The sequence below is a fragment of the Notechis scutatus genome, chromosome 2 (assembly GCF_049901735.1).
Source record: "Notechis scutatus isolate UNSWTSFEM ecotype Mainland chromosome 2, rNotScu1.2, whole genome shotgun sequence".
Taxonomy (NCBI): domain Eukaryota; kingdom Metazoa; phylum Chordata; class Lepidosauria; order Squamata; family Elapidae; genus Notechis; species Notechis scutatus.
In genome coordinates this window covers 229,220,651-229,237,989 of record NC_142010.1, presented here as the reverse complement: position 1 = coordinate 229,237,989, position 17,339 = coordinate 229,220,651, and the positions used below count along the sequence as shown (strand labels likewise).

Here is a 17,339-nt window from a genome sequence, read left to right as displayed (position 1 = left end):
TCTCCTGGGCACAAGAAGAGCCAGTAACTCATAGGCCTTCGCAATACAGGCTCTAAGCCAGCGACCCACAGTAGATGGTGTCATCCTGCGACCCAAAGTTGACGGCTGAAAGGAAACGGAAAGGGCTTCAGTCCTCCTAAAAGAGGAGGCCCCTCTGATGTATATACGGAGGGCCCTCCTAACGTCCAAGGTGTGCCATTTTCTCTCAAGTGCATGGGTAGGCCCTGGCAAAATCAACTCCTGTGAGCGATGGAATAAGGAGTTCACCCTGGGCAGAAAGTTAGGGCCCAACCACAGAATCACCCTGTTTACATGCACAGGTCCTTTCTGATGGATAGGCTGTCAACTTCGAGATACGCCTGGCCGAAATAATGGCGACTAAAAATAACACCTTCCACATGAGTAGGCGAAGACTGATTTCACGCAAAGGTTCAAATGGGGGAGAAGTCAGTGCCTGCAGGACCCTAGGCAAATCCCAGGTGGGGTAATGGTGGACCACCGGTGGCTTCAAATTAGTGGCTCCCCTAAGGAAGGCTTTTACCCTGGGGTGTTGGGCCAGAGTAGTTGAGTCCTTGACCGAAAAAACCGAGGCCAAGGCAGCCACCTGTCTCTTCAAGGTACTGGGGGCAAGACCTCTGTCCAACTCGTCCTGCAGGAACTCTTTTAACACATTGCCATAGACACAGCAGTAGATTCCAATAGGTGACTGGCACACCAGCCGCAGAAAATCCTCCACGATGCATTGTATATCCTGGTCGTGGAAGGTCTTCTGGCCGCCTGGATGGTCTGAATGACCCTTCTGGAAAACTTTTCCTGTTTCAGGAGCACCTGCTCAAGCGCCAGACAGTCAACTGAAACAAGGCTGGATCTGGGTACTCGATTGGACCCTGGCTGAGGGAAATACTGTGCAGGGGAATTCTCCAGGGTCTGGCTACTGACAAGCCCACCAGGTCAGCGAACCATGCGCACCTGGGCCAGTAAGGGGCTACCAACAGAACCTCCGCCCTCTCTGTCAGCACCTTTCTGATTGTTCCCAGAATCAGAGGTAGGGGGGAAGGCATACAATAGCCCTTGGGGCCACCTGCACTGGAGAGCGTTGACTCCTTCTGCTCCCGGTGCTAGGAACTGTACAAAGAACCTCGGGAGCTGAGAGATCTCCGGAGATGCAAAGAGATCCAGAATCGGATGGCTGAACCATTCCGTCATCTCCTGGAACAGACTGGGATGCAGTCGCCATTCCGACTTGTCGACTATGGCCCTGCTCAACCAGTCTGCTTGCACATTGGAAACTCCCGAGATGTTTTCTGCTCGCAGGGACAACAGGTGTCTCCCCGTCCACCTGCACAACCGAGTCACCTCCTGAATTAGAGATCTGGAGCGAGTGCCCCCCTGCCAGTTTATGTGGGCTTTGGTGGCCACATTGTCTGTGAGGAGAAGAACCTGTCTCCCCATCACCTCCTGCCTCAAATCCTTGATAGTTAAGCGGGCAGCCCCGAGCTCTAGCCAATTTATGTTGTGGGCAACCTCCTTCTGTGACCACCTAACCTGGACTCCCAGGTGGGCCCCCCAACCATACAGACTGGCATTGGTGGTGATGGTAATCCTCTGGGGCTCCCTGTACAAGCAACCCTGATCCATGGCTCGGGACTGCCACCAATGGAGAGAATGAAGAACCAGAAAGGGGACGCGAACCCTCCATGGTGAGTCGCCCCTTCACGTCTTCTGGTCGGGGAGCAGGAACCACTGCAGGGTTCAGGCATGGAAGCGGGCCCTGGGACAATCCCAATGCACAATATCATCTTGCCGAGAAGTTGAGACAGCAAGATGATAGGCACCTCTCTGGCAGACAGGATCTGTGGTGTGACGTCCCTTATACTGTCTCAACGCTCCTGTGAGAGAAGACCTGGCCAGTTAAGGTGTCTATGATAGCCCCCAAATGCAAGAGACGTTTCGATGGTACTAGGTGGCATTTGTCCAGGTTTATCGAGAACCAATGCTCTCAAAGGATCCTGATTGTCAACATCATATCCTCCTCTGCCTGGGGTCTGGAAGAGGATGCTATCAGGATGTCGTACAAATAGCATTGGATCTTTATGGGTAAGGATCTGAGGTATGCCGCTACAGCCACCAGGAGCTTGGTAAAAGTCCACGGAGCTGATGACAGGCCGAATGGGAGAGCCCTGTATTGAAAATGGTGGCCGCCATAGCAAAACCTCAGGAACTGACGGTGTTTGGAAAGCTAAAAAAAATATATCTCCCTCCTGTAGGCCCTGTAGGATAGAGGGAGTGCACCTTGAATCTTTGGTAGATTAGATGCCTGTTGAGCCCTTTCAAGTTGAAGACTGCTCACCACCCCACCTCACCCCAAGGCCTTTGGAATCACAAACCAAATTGAATAGAGCCCCTGTCTTTCCTGGTCTCCAGGAACCAGCTGGATTACCCGAACGTCCAGCAGCTGGTGGATTGCCGATACCATGAGATCCCTCTTTGAGGGGTCCCTTGACACGGGGCAGCACACAAAGGCACTGAGGGGGAAGGAAAAAAAACTCCCGAGAGAGACCTGACAATAAAGTTGTCAGGATCCAAGTATCCGTCGTGATCTGTTCCCATCTCTGCCAGAACAGTCCCAGACAGCCCCCTGTGGGAGAGGAGGCTTGGGTGTCACTTGTTGCATCTAAAAGGTCTGTTGGAACCCCAAAAAGACCTTCTGTCATCTTGCCTCTGATGCTCTCTGGTGGCAAAGGCCGGTCTATTGGCCTGATGATGAGGATCTTTGGAAGAAGGGCCTACTTTGACGGGGAAAGCTTGCCCCAGCTTCTCCCTGTTTAAAGGAGGGCTTTCTGTAGTAGGGTGAAGACCTGTAATCAAAACGCCTCCCCTGGGAGGGCAGGATCTTTTGCTTGTCCCTGGTTTCCATCAAAAAAGGGATCCAGGGCCTTCCCAAAAAGCCTCTCTCCCTTGAAGGGAGCAAACGCCAGCTTCCATTTGTTTCTGGCATCCATCTGCCAGTTTCTTAGCCAGATGAGTCTACGTGCTGTTACAGATGAGGCCATGGCTCTGGAAGAAATTTTGGCTGACTTGAGGGTGGCAATAGCTGTCGATTGAGCTGAGGCTATTATCTTATTTAAGTCCTGATGCAGCCTGAGGTCCTCAGGTGGGATTCTACTCTGCAGCTGCTGCAGCCACCCATTAAATAAGGTAGACTCAGACTGGCATGAGTGTACCCCGCAGGGGACTCCCACTGCTTTTTAATCACATTCATAAACTTCTGGGGCACAGCATCCACTACAGATGTTTTCTCAGTGAATACGTAATCTTCCTGATCCTCTCCCTCTGGGGGAAGATCCCGGTGACCTTGTCCCTTTTTTTAAGATGAGCCATGCTCTTATGCTTAACCAGCAGAGTCTTGAAGAGAGCCAGCTGGAAAAGGTCCTTAAAGGAGGGGGGATTTGCTACCTCTAACTCTCCGTCTGAAAAGCCCTCTCTGGAAGGTCCCTCTCGGAAACATAAGACTGGCTTCTTTCTGAAGGGGATGCAGAACTATTTCTGAAGTAGATCGGCTGTTCTGCAGAAGCCTGCCCCTGAGGAATGCCTCTGTTGGTGTCCAAACCAGGCAGCTGGTTGACTTAAGCCTGAAATTCTTGCCTAATTGTTTGGGAGATCCAAGCTCTCATGAAGGATGTCATCTCTAGCCTGTGGGTCTCCTCAGGCCGCAACCCAGCCACTGTAGGGGTAAAGGTGGCTTTTTTTAAAAAAAAAAAAATATTATTATTTATTTTATTTTATTTTATTTTATTTTCAGGTGCAGGTCTGGTTCTGCTGAAGGCTTGGCTTCCAGATGCAGCAATCAAAAATCCTTGTGGTGGCTCAGAAATAGTATGAGTGGCTTTTGCCTTGATTTGGAGGTTTCCCTGCAAATCCTGAGTACTTGAGCCACCAGGAGATCAGGCAGTCAAATATTTTCTATCTGCCAATTGGTCTTGCTGCCTGCCATCTTATGGGAGCAGAGGAGAGACAGCCCTGTTTTCAGCCATCTTGGAGTCTCTCACTGCCTTATCAAACTCCTTATCTAGGGCTTTTTGTCTATTCCTGTCCTGCCTTGAGGGTCTTTTAGGGGCTAGGGTCCTAGCTCTGATCCTAGCTGCTGCTTCCAGCCCAGCAGACCTGGACTTAGTTGATTCCCTTGCAGCTCTCTCCTACTCTGCTGAGGAGCTGATAATTATTGGCCAGCTCCTCTGGCGGCCATTTTGAGCCCGCCAAAAATTATTGTCACTGACAGGGAGAAAGAAAAGGAAAAAAGGGGCAAAAGAAAAACAAAAACAAAATTCATTTGATATAAAGCTGTCTGCTTTGGTCACAGCAGCTGTCCACCACTTCAGGAGGCTAGTGCGACCCAAAAGTGGTGAGCTCAGCACAGCTTCGCAATTTAGGGCAAGAGTCAAAGCAAAAAGGGGAAAAAAAGGCTGACTCTTTAAAACTGCTACAAGCCCTGACAGATCAGAGGCTTGCAAGCCAGTGCTGGCTGCACCACAATCAATTTGGCAGTCTCAAGCATCTCACTGCTGCCACAGTGCTCTGGTGACTGGACAGGGGGTCAGGATTCAATCCAGATGGCCAGTACCCTCCTCCGGGACAATCCTGGAGATGAACTGCAGAATTGTCCTGAAATGTCTGAAATGGCCACCGATGCCGAAAAGGGGCAGAAGTGCCTCTTGGTTTTCGCGGCTAGCACAGATCAATAAGAACGGACCGGGAGAAAGTGAGTTGAATAAGACACTGACTCCCCCCCACCAGCCCGGGCCACACGAGCTCTCAGGGGCACCTCCAACCAAATTTACAATCACAATTCCAAAAACCAGTCCCAGCAAAGAATTTTTTTTTTTAAGGGAGTAAAAAAAAAACAAAAAACAAAAGTGCTAACTGGCAAGCCGGCTAGCTGTCAAACCTGCTCTAAGCCTCTCAAAGAGAAAAAAACCTCAATCGAAGGGGTGAATATTCTTCTACAATCTGAACTATTCAGAGCCCTTAAAGGGTGGTCTGAACACACTGAAACCGAGTGAAGAACTGGGGACCGTTACCAGGGGGTGTGTCCTCAGTTTTTCAACTCGATCTGCAGAGCTAGGAGACTAGAGACTACCCATCCTGGATTCTCCCCTCAGCTCAGTGGAGAATTTACCCTTCAACAGATTTTAAAAAATAATAATTCAAATTAGTCAGTGATTATCTTATTTTAGAAACAAGAAACCTTAATAGAAAGTCAAACAGAGAAAAGTACTATGGTATAGAAGATTCTATAAGCTACAACCTGTTAATTAGATATAGGAGGTATTCTTTTGAGCTTCAATTATGCAATATATATGCATAAGGTTGGGGTGAAATAATAAGCAGAGGTCAAGATGAATTTAAATGTATAAAAATATCAAGTGATAATTTAATGTTGGGTATTTATAAAACAGGTGAGCGAATTAACAAAAATTCCTGCATTGGTCAGGTATGTAACATATGCAGAACTTTTTAAATAAATATTCTTGTTCTAACTGCAGATGATATAACCTGAGTTTCTTAATGTCTAGTTCAGCTATTTACCACTACAACCATTTTTGAATATTATATACTGGAAAGTTAAAAGTTAATATTGTGGTTTTTTTATAATTTTATTTTCTGATGTTACATCATTTTATTCTTTTTAATAGTCTTACCTCTCACCCTATAGAATATTGCACTTGAAGATCAGCTAACAGAAGTGTCCGATAGCATTAATATTGCCAGAATAGGACAGTGTTGCCTTCTACATATCTATGGTTTTTCAAACTGCAATGCCTTAGATCAGGGGTCAGCAATTCATGGCTCTGGAGCCTCATGTGGCTCTTTTATCCCTCTGCTGTGGCTCCCTGTCGCCGGTCAGCTCCACAATTGATAGGGCTTTCAGGTAGGGAAAGTAGAAGAAAAAGGATGCTGCACTCTATGGTAGGGGAACCAGACTTCCGGTTGGCTCCAGAATTGAATGGGGGCTTCCAGTTAGGACCTTTGTGGCTCTTTGAGTGTTTAAGGTTGCCGACCCCTGCCTTAGATCACATATCATGTCTAAGTGAAATAATTAGATCTTAGTATTAAATATTAACTCAGTCATATTTAATGAGTAGCTCTTTACCTGTGCTTCGCTATGAAACTATGTGATCGGCCTTAGTTTTTTCGGGAGGAAAATAAGGGGGGAAATTGTGCCTCTGCCTACCAGCATCCATCGGTATTTATCTGGCTAACATCCTGTCAGTGTGTGAGAGAGAGTTGAGGGCTCTTTGGAAACTGAACCATGGAAACTGATACAGTATTTGCTGTGTGAGCCAGAAGGAGATAGCAAGGAGCCTGGGCTTAGCTCAACTGTTCTGTACTAAACCTGGTTGCTGCTGTGAAAAACTGAAACTCCTCTCTGTTTGTGTTTTGCATTTGGAACAGATTTCTTTTCAGGTCAGAGCGTGTTAATAATAATATAGGAAATACTAATGCTCTGATAGTCATTTCGAAAAACCCTTTCTTAGTGAGCACCTAGAAGCCAAGAGGAACATAAGTGCCAAATTTCAAGTTTGTAGGCTTTATGGTTCTGGAGATTTTGTGATGATGCATGATTGGTAATTCACACACACATATATATATATGAGTGTGTGTGTGTGTGTGTGTGTGTATAAATATATATTCAGCCACTATGATTGTGTGAAACTAAAAAAAATAGTCACATCTTTATCTACCACCTAAAACTTATGATATGTCCTTGATGACAGTATGACTGCCTCACATCATCTACTGTGAAACTAGTGAGCTTTTTGTATAGTTGATTGAGTACTAAGATAACAGACTGCTGGACTCAACGGCCTTTGGGGTTTGATCCAAAAGGACACCAATATTAAACAAAAGGGGGGGAAGTGTGCCTATACGTTTCATCATTTATAACCTTCCATTGATACAGAGGATGCAATTTGATTATATTCAAGCTCTTTATAAAAAAAATCCTATTTTAATTTAGACTTTTCTTCACAAAACTGATTATGATCATAAATTAGATGTATGTATTCTCTACAGGGTTCTATAGCTTCAATTTTTAAATTTACTATAGCAAAAATGCTTCCATGATAAATTCTGGAGCAGGGAATAATAGCAACTGTGGGCCTGAATTTTACTATCCTGCTCTGCATTTTGGTTTCTTTTTGATTTTTTTTATATAGGGCTTTTAAATTAGAGGCTCTCCTTAGAAAACATGGATGAAACAAGTGTGGTTCTTTTATCCCTCTGATACAGCTCCCTCCTTTCATCCCCCTGCTGCGGAGAGAAGCGGCTGGGTTGATTCTCCAGTGCCTCATCTCTTTCTGGATCTCGTGGGTGCTTCTTCCAGCCTTCGGTGGTGCTGGACATGCCTGAGTTGCTCAGGGAGACATGTGACCTGCTCTCCAACCTGAAACACTGGCCTGACCCCGATGTGGCCGACGCCACTGCTGTTGCCGCCACCATGGCCTGCCCGCTTCTCTCACAGTGAAATGTAGTGCACTTCACAATGGGGGAGATGGGGTCCCCTGCTCCTCCTGGAGCCTATTATGATGCAGAGCCACAATGCAACCCTGCCCCACCTACCCCTGGCAACAGCAGCAGCAGCAGCGGTCACAGCGCAGGGCGGGCCAGTGCCTCAGGGTGGAAAGCAGGTTGCACATCTCCCCAAGCGACCGAGGTGCGTCTAGCACCAACAAAGGCCGGAAGTCACCACCCACTGTTTCCTGCTGCAGTCTGTTGGGCAACAAGACCCAGCTAGAGATAAGGCTCTGGAGAATCAGAATCAGAGAGCGAAGGGGGGGGGGGGAGGGACAAGAGACAGAAATACACATAGACACGCACACACACAGAGAGAGAAACACACAGAGAGTGAGACAGACAGACAGAGAGAGAGAAAAATGTGAACAATACACCCGAGGCTGGGTGTGGCAAGAGGTGACTGGGAGGGGATGGGTGAAGTGGGACCAGGCGTGGCAAATAATTTAACAACCGGTTTTCTGTCCTAATGACTGGCTGGATAGGCGTGGCTAGGGGGGTCATGTGACTGGGTGGGAGTGAGTGATGTCGAGTTGGCTAAATTATTAGCTCCGTGTTTTGTTTTCTTTGGGAAACAGGTATAAATGGCTTTTTGAGTATGTAAGGTTGCAGACCCCTGCCCTAGGCTGCTAATTTAAATTTTAACATCAAACACCAGTGCAGATATAGCTATATAAACTTATCACCCCATAAGAAAACTACAGACATTAACCTATCCTAAAAATAGATGGTCTGGACAATAGATATCAAACCTAGTGGGATCCAAGGAGAGTATTTTAATGAGGAGGCACAGCCTCTTTCAAAACAGCTGACATCATCCTATCTTTCAATGAGATGTTGACCACATCCTGGATCAATCTATAATAGCTCTCCCAGAGCTGCTAAAGAGCCACAGGAGACAGAAATCAGGTTTTCCTGTGATCAGAGACAACAGAGTATTCTATCTATTTACCCTATCCACTGATCAGAAGCAGTCTCAAGCAACACAATCCGTTGTAATCCCAGTCACCACAACTGACTCCATCCACAGAAACTCAAGACTTTGACATAGCATTTTGCTAATACCAAATAGTCAGATAGGCTAGGTGGGAAGATCTATTTGCTGACCTTTCTCCTACAGAGAATTGGCCAGCCTATAAAGCAGTTGGCATTACAGGTAACTATTCTTCCACTTCTTCTCTCTCAGATCTTTGAAAAACAGGGACCAGTTTGACCCACAACATTACTGGGATAACTTTAAAGGCCCTAACATAAACCATCAGTCTGTAAGATGCCCAGGCATGTATCACCTTAATCAGCTCATTTTCTCTGGGGGATCCCAAGAGGTAATCAATTTCACCAGGACCAAGAGATGATCTGATCATAACAAAGGGCTTGTGGAAATGTCCTTTGGATTTATTCTAGATAATATATCTGATTTGAGAGAAACAGTGTCTAACATGTGCCTGCCTACATGTATTAGGTCCCAAGATTAGTTAGAACAACTTATGGTCACTATGAATGTTATGGAGTCCTGCTGGGCAGCAGGCAGGCCAGCAGAATACCAAGTTTTTCTCTGTGGCCAATGCAACATAAGCAGGAAACAGGTAATGCGTTATTACAAATAAAGACCTCTGCCTATCCAAGCTATGGCACTGGGGCTGTTGAAGGATCAGATACGCAGATAGACAAATCTTATTGAGGATTGTTATAAAGATAGCTCTCAACTTACAACCACAACTGAGTCCTACATTTCCAAAAGACAGTTGTTAGGTGAGTTTTGTCCCATTTTTATGACTTTTCTTGTCACAGTTAAATGCATCTCTGCAATTAAGTTAGTAACATCGTTAAGTGAATCTGGCTGCCCCATTGGCTTTGCTTGTCCGAAGATCACAAAAGATGATAATGTAACCCTAGGACACTGTAACCATCATAAATACATGCCAGTTACCAAGCACTCAAATTTTGATCATGGGGAAGCTGCAATGGTCATATGTATGAAAAATGGTCGTGTCACTTTTTTCTATGTTATTGTAACTCTGAACAGTCACCAAACGAATGGTAGTAAATTGAAGACTATCTGTATTTAAAAATAGCAATGCATTTTAAACATTACTTACAAATCCAAAGCATTATTTTCAAAAATAATAAAGTGATTAAAAAGGAAGTGAAAGCATAATCTAGAATACTAGTATTTTTAATTTGATGTCACAGTTTAATCTTTGAAATTGATAGCATTCTGACAAGGCCTCTGATAAATATATTAGTAAAGAAATTGTTGATATAAGAGAACCACCTTAAAATTATTTGAGTCCTAAACTGTGAAGGTTTGTTTTGTTGTTAGGTTTGGAAATGCATTCAGAATTGATCTTATAACCATTCCAAATATTTCAAACCCCAACTAAATATTTACTCAGTTCAAAAGCAACAGCTGTGCTTTACATTAATTGCAGCTTCTGAACTATCTTCAAAGACTACCATTATTGTCAGACTAGATAGCTCTCAACTTATGACCGTTGCTTAGCTCAGACACTTGACAATTGGGCCACATTTATGGCTGTTTGCAGCATCCCATGGCCATGGGATCATGTTTTGCTGAAAACTGGCATTTATTTTGTTTTTAGCAAAATCGTGTTTATAAATAACTATTGGTTTGCTTAACGATTATTGCATTCACTTTATGATTACTGTGTTTGCCTAATGACCATAAAAAGGGCATAAAAATGGGTTGATGACATGACTGCCTAGTTTATGACCATGATAGGCAGTTGTAAGTTTAGGACCATTGAAAAGCTTTTTCAGGGAGAATGTAATCCTCAAAAACAGAGTGAATTTTCCTTACCTACATAGGGTGTGTTTTGTGAGGAACAAGTTTCACCTGTGCAACTTCAGTCAATTAATAAACTCAAATTATGGCTCCCAATTCTCATTTAAGTGATTCTACATGTTATTATGCTCGGTGGTGATGCTGTGAAAAGGAGAATCAATAGAATTATGTTGCCCATTTTATTTCTGGATAAGGGAGATCATTATGTTGATCAAATCTACATCTGAATCCAACTGAAATTGCCCTACAAAATCTATTTCATCAAAAAAATTCTCAAGTTTCTCACCCACCATGTATTAGATTATCTTGGCCAGTCTATCTAAAAAGAAAAAAATATTTTTTCCACTGAAATAATCAGCTTTAAAAGAGATCCACTGAGTTATGTCAGTGGAAATAAATTAATAATTGTTGTTTCTCTTAATCTGAACTTTCAGAGGAATGGGGAGAAAGACATTTATTTATTTGATAAGGCAACTTTTAAATTCAGAGTTGTCTTCTTCTTTGATAAAGTTTGCAACTCATCAATGTAACATTTAAATCATTTTGATGGGTTTATTCCTCATCTTTCATTCAAGAGATTAGTGTAGGCAATAACCATTCCTATCTTATTTTCTTACCAGACCCACCTTTTAAAGTAGATAGGAAGAAGAATTAATCACCCAGCAAGCTTCCCTGGTTTGAGGATGTACCTGAACTGGGGTTTCCCCAGTGCTAGTTCAAAACTCTTACTATACAAACAAGAGCGTTATAGTAAATGAACAAACCACTTCACTGTTCCATAAAGAGCTGGATTATGTGGGATCATGAAACAGACCCCAGTCACATCAAGTTCTGACTTGACTACATACGTAAGTTGAAGATTTTTCAGTTTACACTGTATATGGTGTTCATGTACTCTCTCTCTCTCTCTCTCTCTCTCTGTGCGTGTGTGTGTGTGCTTTTTGATACATTCTTCTAATTTAAATATTTGTATAATAAAAAGCATTCCTGGGATGAGCAAATAACATTATTTATATGCCTTTATAAGACCACATTTGGAATATTGCATCCAGTTTTGGTCACCACTATATAAAAAAGATGTTGAGATGCTAGAAAAAGTACAGGGAACAGCATGACAGATTAGGGGACTGGAAACTAAAACATATCATTATTAAGAACCATTGCAGATTTGGGTAAGTTTAGTTTAATGAAAAGAAGGACTACAGTGACATGATAGCAGTATTACAATATCTAAGGGGCTGATAGAATGAGGGGGTCAAGCTACTTCCTAAGCACTTGAAGGCAGAACAAGAAGCAATGGATGAAAACTAATCAAGGAGAATCAATCTGAAAATAAGAAGAAATTGCCTGACAGTTAGAAAAATTAATATTCTTTATTCTTAAAAGAAATATTAATGTTTAAGAACTATACTTGAAATAATTGAAATGAAACGAGAGGATGTTTAGATTGAGATTAATATTAGAGATCAGGATTAATTTGTTTGTAAAAGTTTGAATGGAAAAGGTAATAATAGAATTAAGTAAAAATTGGATAAGATAGGAAGTTGAATGTAAAAAATGAATATATAAAAGCTCGTACTAATCTAGAATTATGAAAAGAATATGCGATGAAATGGATAATCTGATAGATAAAAGAACTATTCAAATGAGAAAAGAGTATTAATAAGTTAAGATAAACTATTAAGAGGAAGGAAAGATAATGATAATTTATTAGGCAAATACATATTGTTATCCTTATTCTTAAAAGAAATATTAATGTTTAAGAATTATACTTGAAATAATTGAAATGAAACGAGAGGATGTTTAGATTGAGATTAATATTAGAGATCAGGATTATTTTGTTCTTTTTTGTAAAAGTTCGAATGGAAAAGGTAATAATAGAATTAAGTAAAAATTGGATAAGATAGGAAGTTGAATGTAAAAAATGAATATATAACTATTATCATATTTGCATGTAAAAGTGATGACCTGGAAATATGTTGTCCACTGAAAAGAGTATCTTTTAGTATCTGCAATGTGAAAAATTGAATAAAACTTGTTTTATAAAAAAAGAACAATTAATCAGTGGAACAGCTTGCCTTCAGAAGTTGTGGGTATTTCATCACTGGATGTTTTTAATAAGAGATTGGACAACTGAAATGGTCTCCTCCTTGAGCAGGGGATTGGACTAGAAGACTTGTAAGGTCCCTTCCAATTCTGTTATTCTGTTATTCATTCTATTGAACTTATTTTGTAAAAACAATTGTGAATCAATATGGTTTATCAATAAATTGTACACTTTTTCAAAGCTTTTACCTTTAAATAAATCTGTTGATCATATTTTTGGGGGGATAAACCATCATCAGATATAGTACAAAAATGTAGTGAACATAACACAATCATATCAGTAAACTTCTTACAGGAAATAATTGTACTTTTTCAAGGGCAAGAAAACTGATTACATATTTTTGTGCCCCATATTAACCTAAGAAACTATTTGTTTTGGACAGTATGAAACAATATTAAAACAATATCTATAAGTCAATAGTAAGTGACCACATCATGCCAGGCACCTTTTTCAAGGTTGATGGAACAAGTTAAATATAAAGGGCATGAAATAACAAAGTAAGATTAGGAGGGAGGGAGAGGGAGAGGGAGAGGGAGAGGGAGAGGGAGAGGGAGAGGGAGAGAGAGAGAGAGAGAGAGAGAGAGAGAGCATGCGAACACATTTGGCCAGGATAATATATAACCCAGGAAACATGACTACAAATTCAGTTTCTATGGATGTTTACCTTTTTTATTGTATGAAGAAAAAGATCCTTTGGTCAAGAGAAGCTGCTCTTGAGATTATGTCAGTACCAAAGTACTCTAAAAGTCCAGAAAAACTAAAACTAAGAATTCTACTATAAGCACCAAGTCCTTAGACATATCCATCTATTTTTGAAAACAGGACTTTATTTTAGTTCACAAAATTCATCCATTATACAGTATAGAGGTGGCAATCTTTTTTTCCTATGGAAAGTTCTGGGTGGTAATCTGGGTTGAAAGTTCTGAGAAGGAAACATGTCAGTGTTGAGCATAGTTTCACTTTTCTTTTAGTTGATACAGAACTTGTGCTTCTACTCAAACAACAGCTGTTTTAATACTAGCTCCTTTTGTGTCAGGCATCATGGCCAAAGATTATCCACCCTTACACAATATGTTTAGCATGGCCCCTTTAACTTCCTTCTGACTGATTTTAATCTTTCCATCTAATTTTAATATGTTGAATTTGGGATATTGTGTTCGTTACTTTGTTTTCATAATGTTAGGAATATATGCTATAGAAATAAAATACATGACACGAAGCAAAAAGATTAAGTCTGATACATATATATATCTTACCCACATGATACATAATTATTCCCAAATGTCACTGTTGATGCAATTTCATAAGACAATATAACAACCAAACAAAATACATATATAAATATTTATAAAGATTCTGCATTAAAATGAGAAAACGATTTAGCTTTTTGTAATGATATCTAAAACTTAACATAATGGGAACCACATTTTTCTTCTGCAGAGTAGGCAGAATTAAAACTAAGACTAAAATCAAGATTTTGGTACATTACAGATGTCTCACTAGATTTGGCTTTTGCTTTTTTGGAGGGATGGGCTTAGATTCAGTTCAGTGTTTATTCCTGACAATTGCTTAGACCAGTCCCTTGGCAAGATTCTCTGGAAGTGGTTTACCATTGCCTACTTCCTAGAACTGAGAGAGAGTGCCTGGCTCAAGATTACCTAGCTGGATTTATGTCTAAAGTGAGACAAGAACTCACAGCCTCAGTTTTTAGCTTGATGTCTTATCCACTACACGAAACAAATGTTCAAGAGTTGTCTTAGGTTAAGAAGAAAACAAATAACTATTCATAACAATGAAGGTTGGTAACTTAGTTCAATTAATCAAATCCTTCTCTGATCAATGATTTCCTCCTTACATAAGATACAGTGGAAATGCTGCAGTGCATAGGGTCTGCTTACCTGAGGGGAACTCTCACAGTAGCTACCCAGCCTATATAACACTCTGGATTCCTTTGATTTTCAAATGCCATCTACTGAGACCCCAGAACTGTACCTTCTCTGTAGTAACCCATGCTTTCTCCAATGAAGTCCCCTTCTCCCTGAGAGCCTGATGCTGGTGTTTCAAAGAGTTTAAAGGCCTGGATCTTTGACCACATCTTTGTTGAAGCCTCTTGTGGAGGTTTGATTCTCTTTTGTTCCTGTCCCATTGTTGTTACCGTTTTATTCCTTTACTTTTCTCTATTATTGTATTAATTTTTCTTATTTTCAGTATTTTTATTTGTGAGATACTCAGAGTCATTGGGAGTTGGATGTCATAGCAACTTAAAATACTAATCATAGTAGCCTTTGGCCACCTGGGCAATTGTATAAATAAAAAATCATGTTTTCATTAATGTCTGCAGAATGTCAGTAACACTGTATACCCTTTTATGTTCTTTAACTTTTTGTATGGTTTAACTTCCATTATGGCAAATGGATTATATTATATTATAATCAATACTGTAAATAATTCAATTATCTTCTCTGAAAAAATCAATTAGAATAACTGAAAACCAGGACTAACTTTTTAGAGTACTAAACAAAAATGTTTTGTCTTCTCTTCCAATATTTGTTTTACCTCATTAAACTGTGCTGCTGAACATCTGCATCTGAATTATTTTACATCAAAACTATTACGGATTAAATGAATCATCCAAAACTCCTTATGGAGTAATAACATATGCTTATCATTAATCACTGGATTCCTTTTTGTTGTTTATAGATATAAACATGCCACTGCCTACTTACCAAGGCCAATCATATTATTAACACAGAAAAAACATGGAAAAGATTTCTTAAGAGATGAAGAAAGGCAAGCAACAAACACAGAAGCCTGTTCAAGCTGGACTCTTTCTCCCTACAAAGTAAATTACAGTATCACCAGCTGCCCAATGGGAAGGATCATAACCTTGTCTTAAATAATATATATGGCATTTTTATTTACAAGTTTGTATTGCTTGTAAGGTATGCTCCCATTAAACTTTGCAAATATTTGTGATCTATAATAAACAAGGAACATTAGAGTGCCGCTGTTTACTAATATACCTTGAAATCGAAAGAGTCCTATACCCCTAACGTGAGCAAACTGAGGAGAAATTCTATATTCACTGGCCTCTTTTTCCAACCGAGAACATAATAATTAGATGAAGTCAATCCAAACTCCTTCTTTTCCTTCTACTTTTCTCCTCAAACTCACCATGCTGTCCCAACGGCCTCCGCCTCCACCACCGCCTCCTCCTCCTCACATGCGCTCCCCACACCCAGCTCATAAATCCTCAAAGCGGGATCTTGCCGGTGCTTAAGAGCCTATTCCCTAACCAGCGCCGGTTTCTACTTCCCGGCTCATGCCTATCGAGCCTACAAAGGTCACGTCAGGACCCAGATCCATTAGGACCCCGTGTGGGTTGTCTCCGGATTCGCCTGAATAGAAAAAAGACCCATCTCTCTGCTTGCAGGCTCAACCGGTTTGTTCTGCCCACTGCGCTAGAGGTGAATTTGCCTCACGGAGAATTCCCCAAGAGAAAAGCAAGATAAATTTGCTCGCAAAGGCCCATTTCCTAGACTTTCTTTTCAACAGGCACAAACTTGGAAACTCCGCAGCTTTTTGGAAGTTAAAAGCGCGAAGAACTACAACGATTTTGGGGGGGGTGCTTTGTCACGTGATGTTAGAGGTCACTAAAGTTGCTCTTCGTACTTGACGGCGTAAAAAAAAAAAAAAAAAAACCCTGGTGAAATGAGGACACGTTCCGCTGAGGTGCAGAGACAACAGAATAAATGGACATCTGTTAACAAAAATCTCGTAAAAACAGTAATGGGTGTGGCAGAGATGTTAAGAACCTACGAAGAAGAAAACAGCCCGGTTGTTGGTCGCCTCAAAGCACGACAAGGCACTGCTGCCGGTGGGGTAAAGTCGGTGGGCGTGGGCGCGCGCAAAGCGTTATTTTGAACCAACCACTGTCTTCACGTAAAACGGCATGAACCCGGAAGTTTTGGGTGGCGTGTCTCGTGCCATTAGAGGAACGCGAGGGAGGCGTGCTAGTGCGGCCGTGAGTCTCGCGCGAGTTACGGAGGAGGTCCCGTACGGCAGGGGTCTCCAACCTTGGGCCCTTGAAGCCTGGCGGACTTCGACTCCCAGAAGTCCCCAGCCAGCAAAAGGGAGTCGAAGTCCGCCAGGCTTCAAGGGCCCAAGGTTGGAGACCCCTGCCGCAAGGTACATGGGCAGCCCGTCCTCTCCGCTCCTTCAGCGGCCGTTATTATTTTAGCCTTCTGTGGAAGAGCGAACTTCGAAACCGGGAGGAAAAGGAAACAGACGGAGTAGCCCTTTTGATCTATGAGAAAGGGAAAAAGCAGAGCCTGCGGTGGTGTTATGAACAGTATCTCATACGTTTTGCTGTATAGGGTAGTCCTCGAGTTACAACAGTACATTTAGTGACTGCTCGAAGTTTCATCACTGAAAAAAGTGACTTTAAGACCATTCTTGGCACTTAACTGCCCAGTTGCAGCATCCCCATGGTCACGTGATCAAAACTTGGATACCTCGCAACTGGTTCAGATTTATGAGGGTTGCAGGCCATGTGATCACCTTTTGCGACCTGACAAGCAAAATCAATGGGAAGCCAGATTCACTTAACAATTGTGTCACTAAATTAGCTGCTGCAGTGATTCACTCAACTGTGGCAAGAAAGGTTGTAAAATGGGGCAAAATTCACTTAGCAAGTGTCTCACTTAGCAGCATAAGTTTTAGGCTCAATTGTGGTCGTAAGTCAAGGACTACCCATATTTGGGGTATCCTGTCATACATTGCCTGATGATGTGTAATGATAATTTTTACATTTACTTAATTAATCGTTTCTTAGAAAACACGGTGGAGTTTAGC

At 41.8% G+C, this 17,339-nt stretch overlaps 1 protein-coding gene across 2 annotated transcripts in view; it reads right to left on the bottom strand.

The window, feature by feature from the left end:
• Positions 1-15,824, bottom strand: part of TMEM161B (transmembrane protein 161B) — a 51,369-nt gene extending 35,545 nt beyond the window's left edge. For both annotated transcript variants that reach the window (XM_026672198.2, XM_026672187.2), the window contains exon 1: positions 15,660-15,824. Coding sequence is in view for 1 of the 2 variants with exons in the window: in XM_026672187.2 (XP_026527972.1) it covers positions 15,660-15,662 (3 nt within the window). In the remaining variant the exon portion in view is untranslated. The remainder of the gene's footprint in view (positions 1-15,659) is intronic.
• Positions 15,825-17,339: the final 1,515 nt, after the last annotated feature.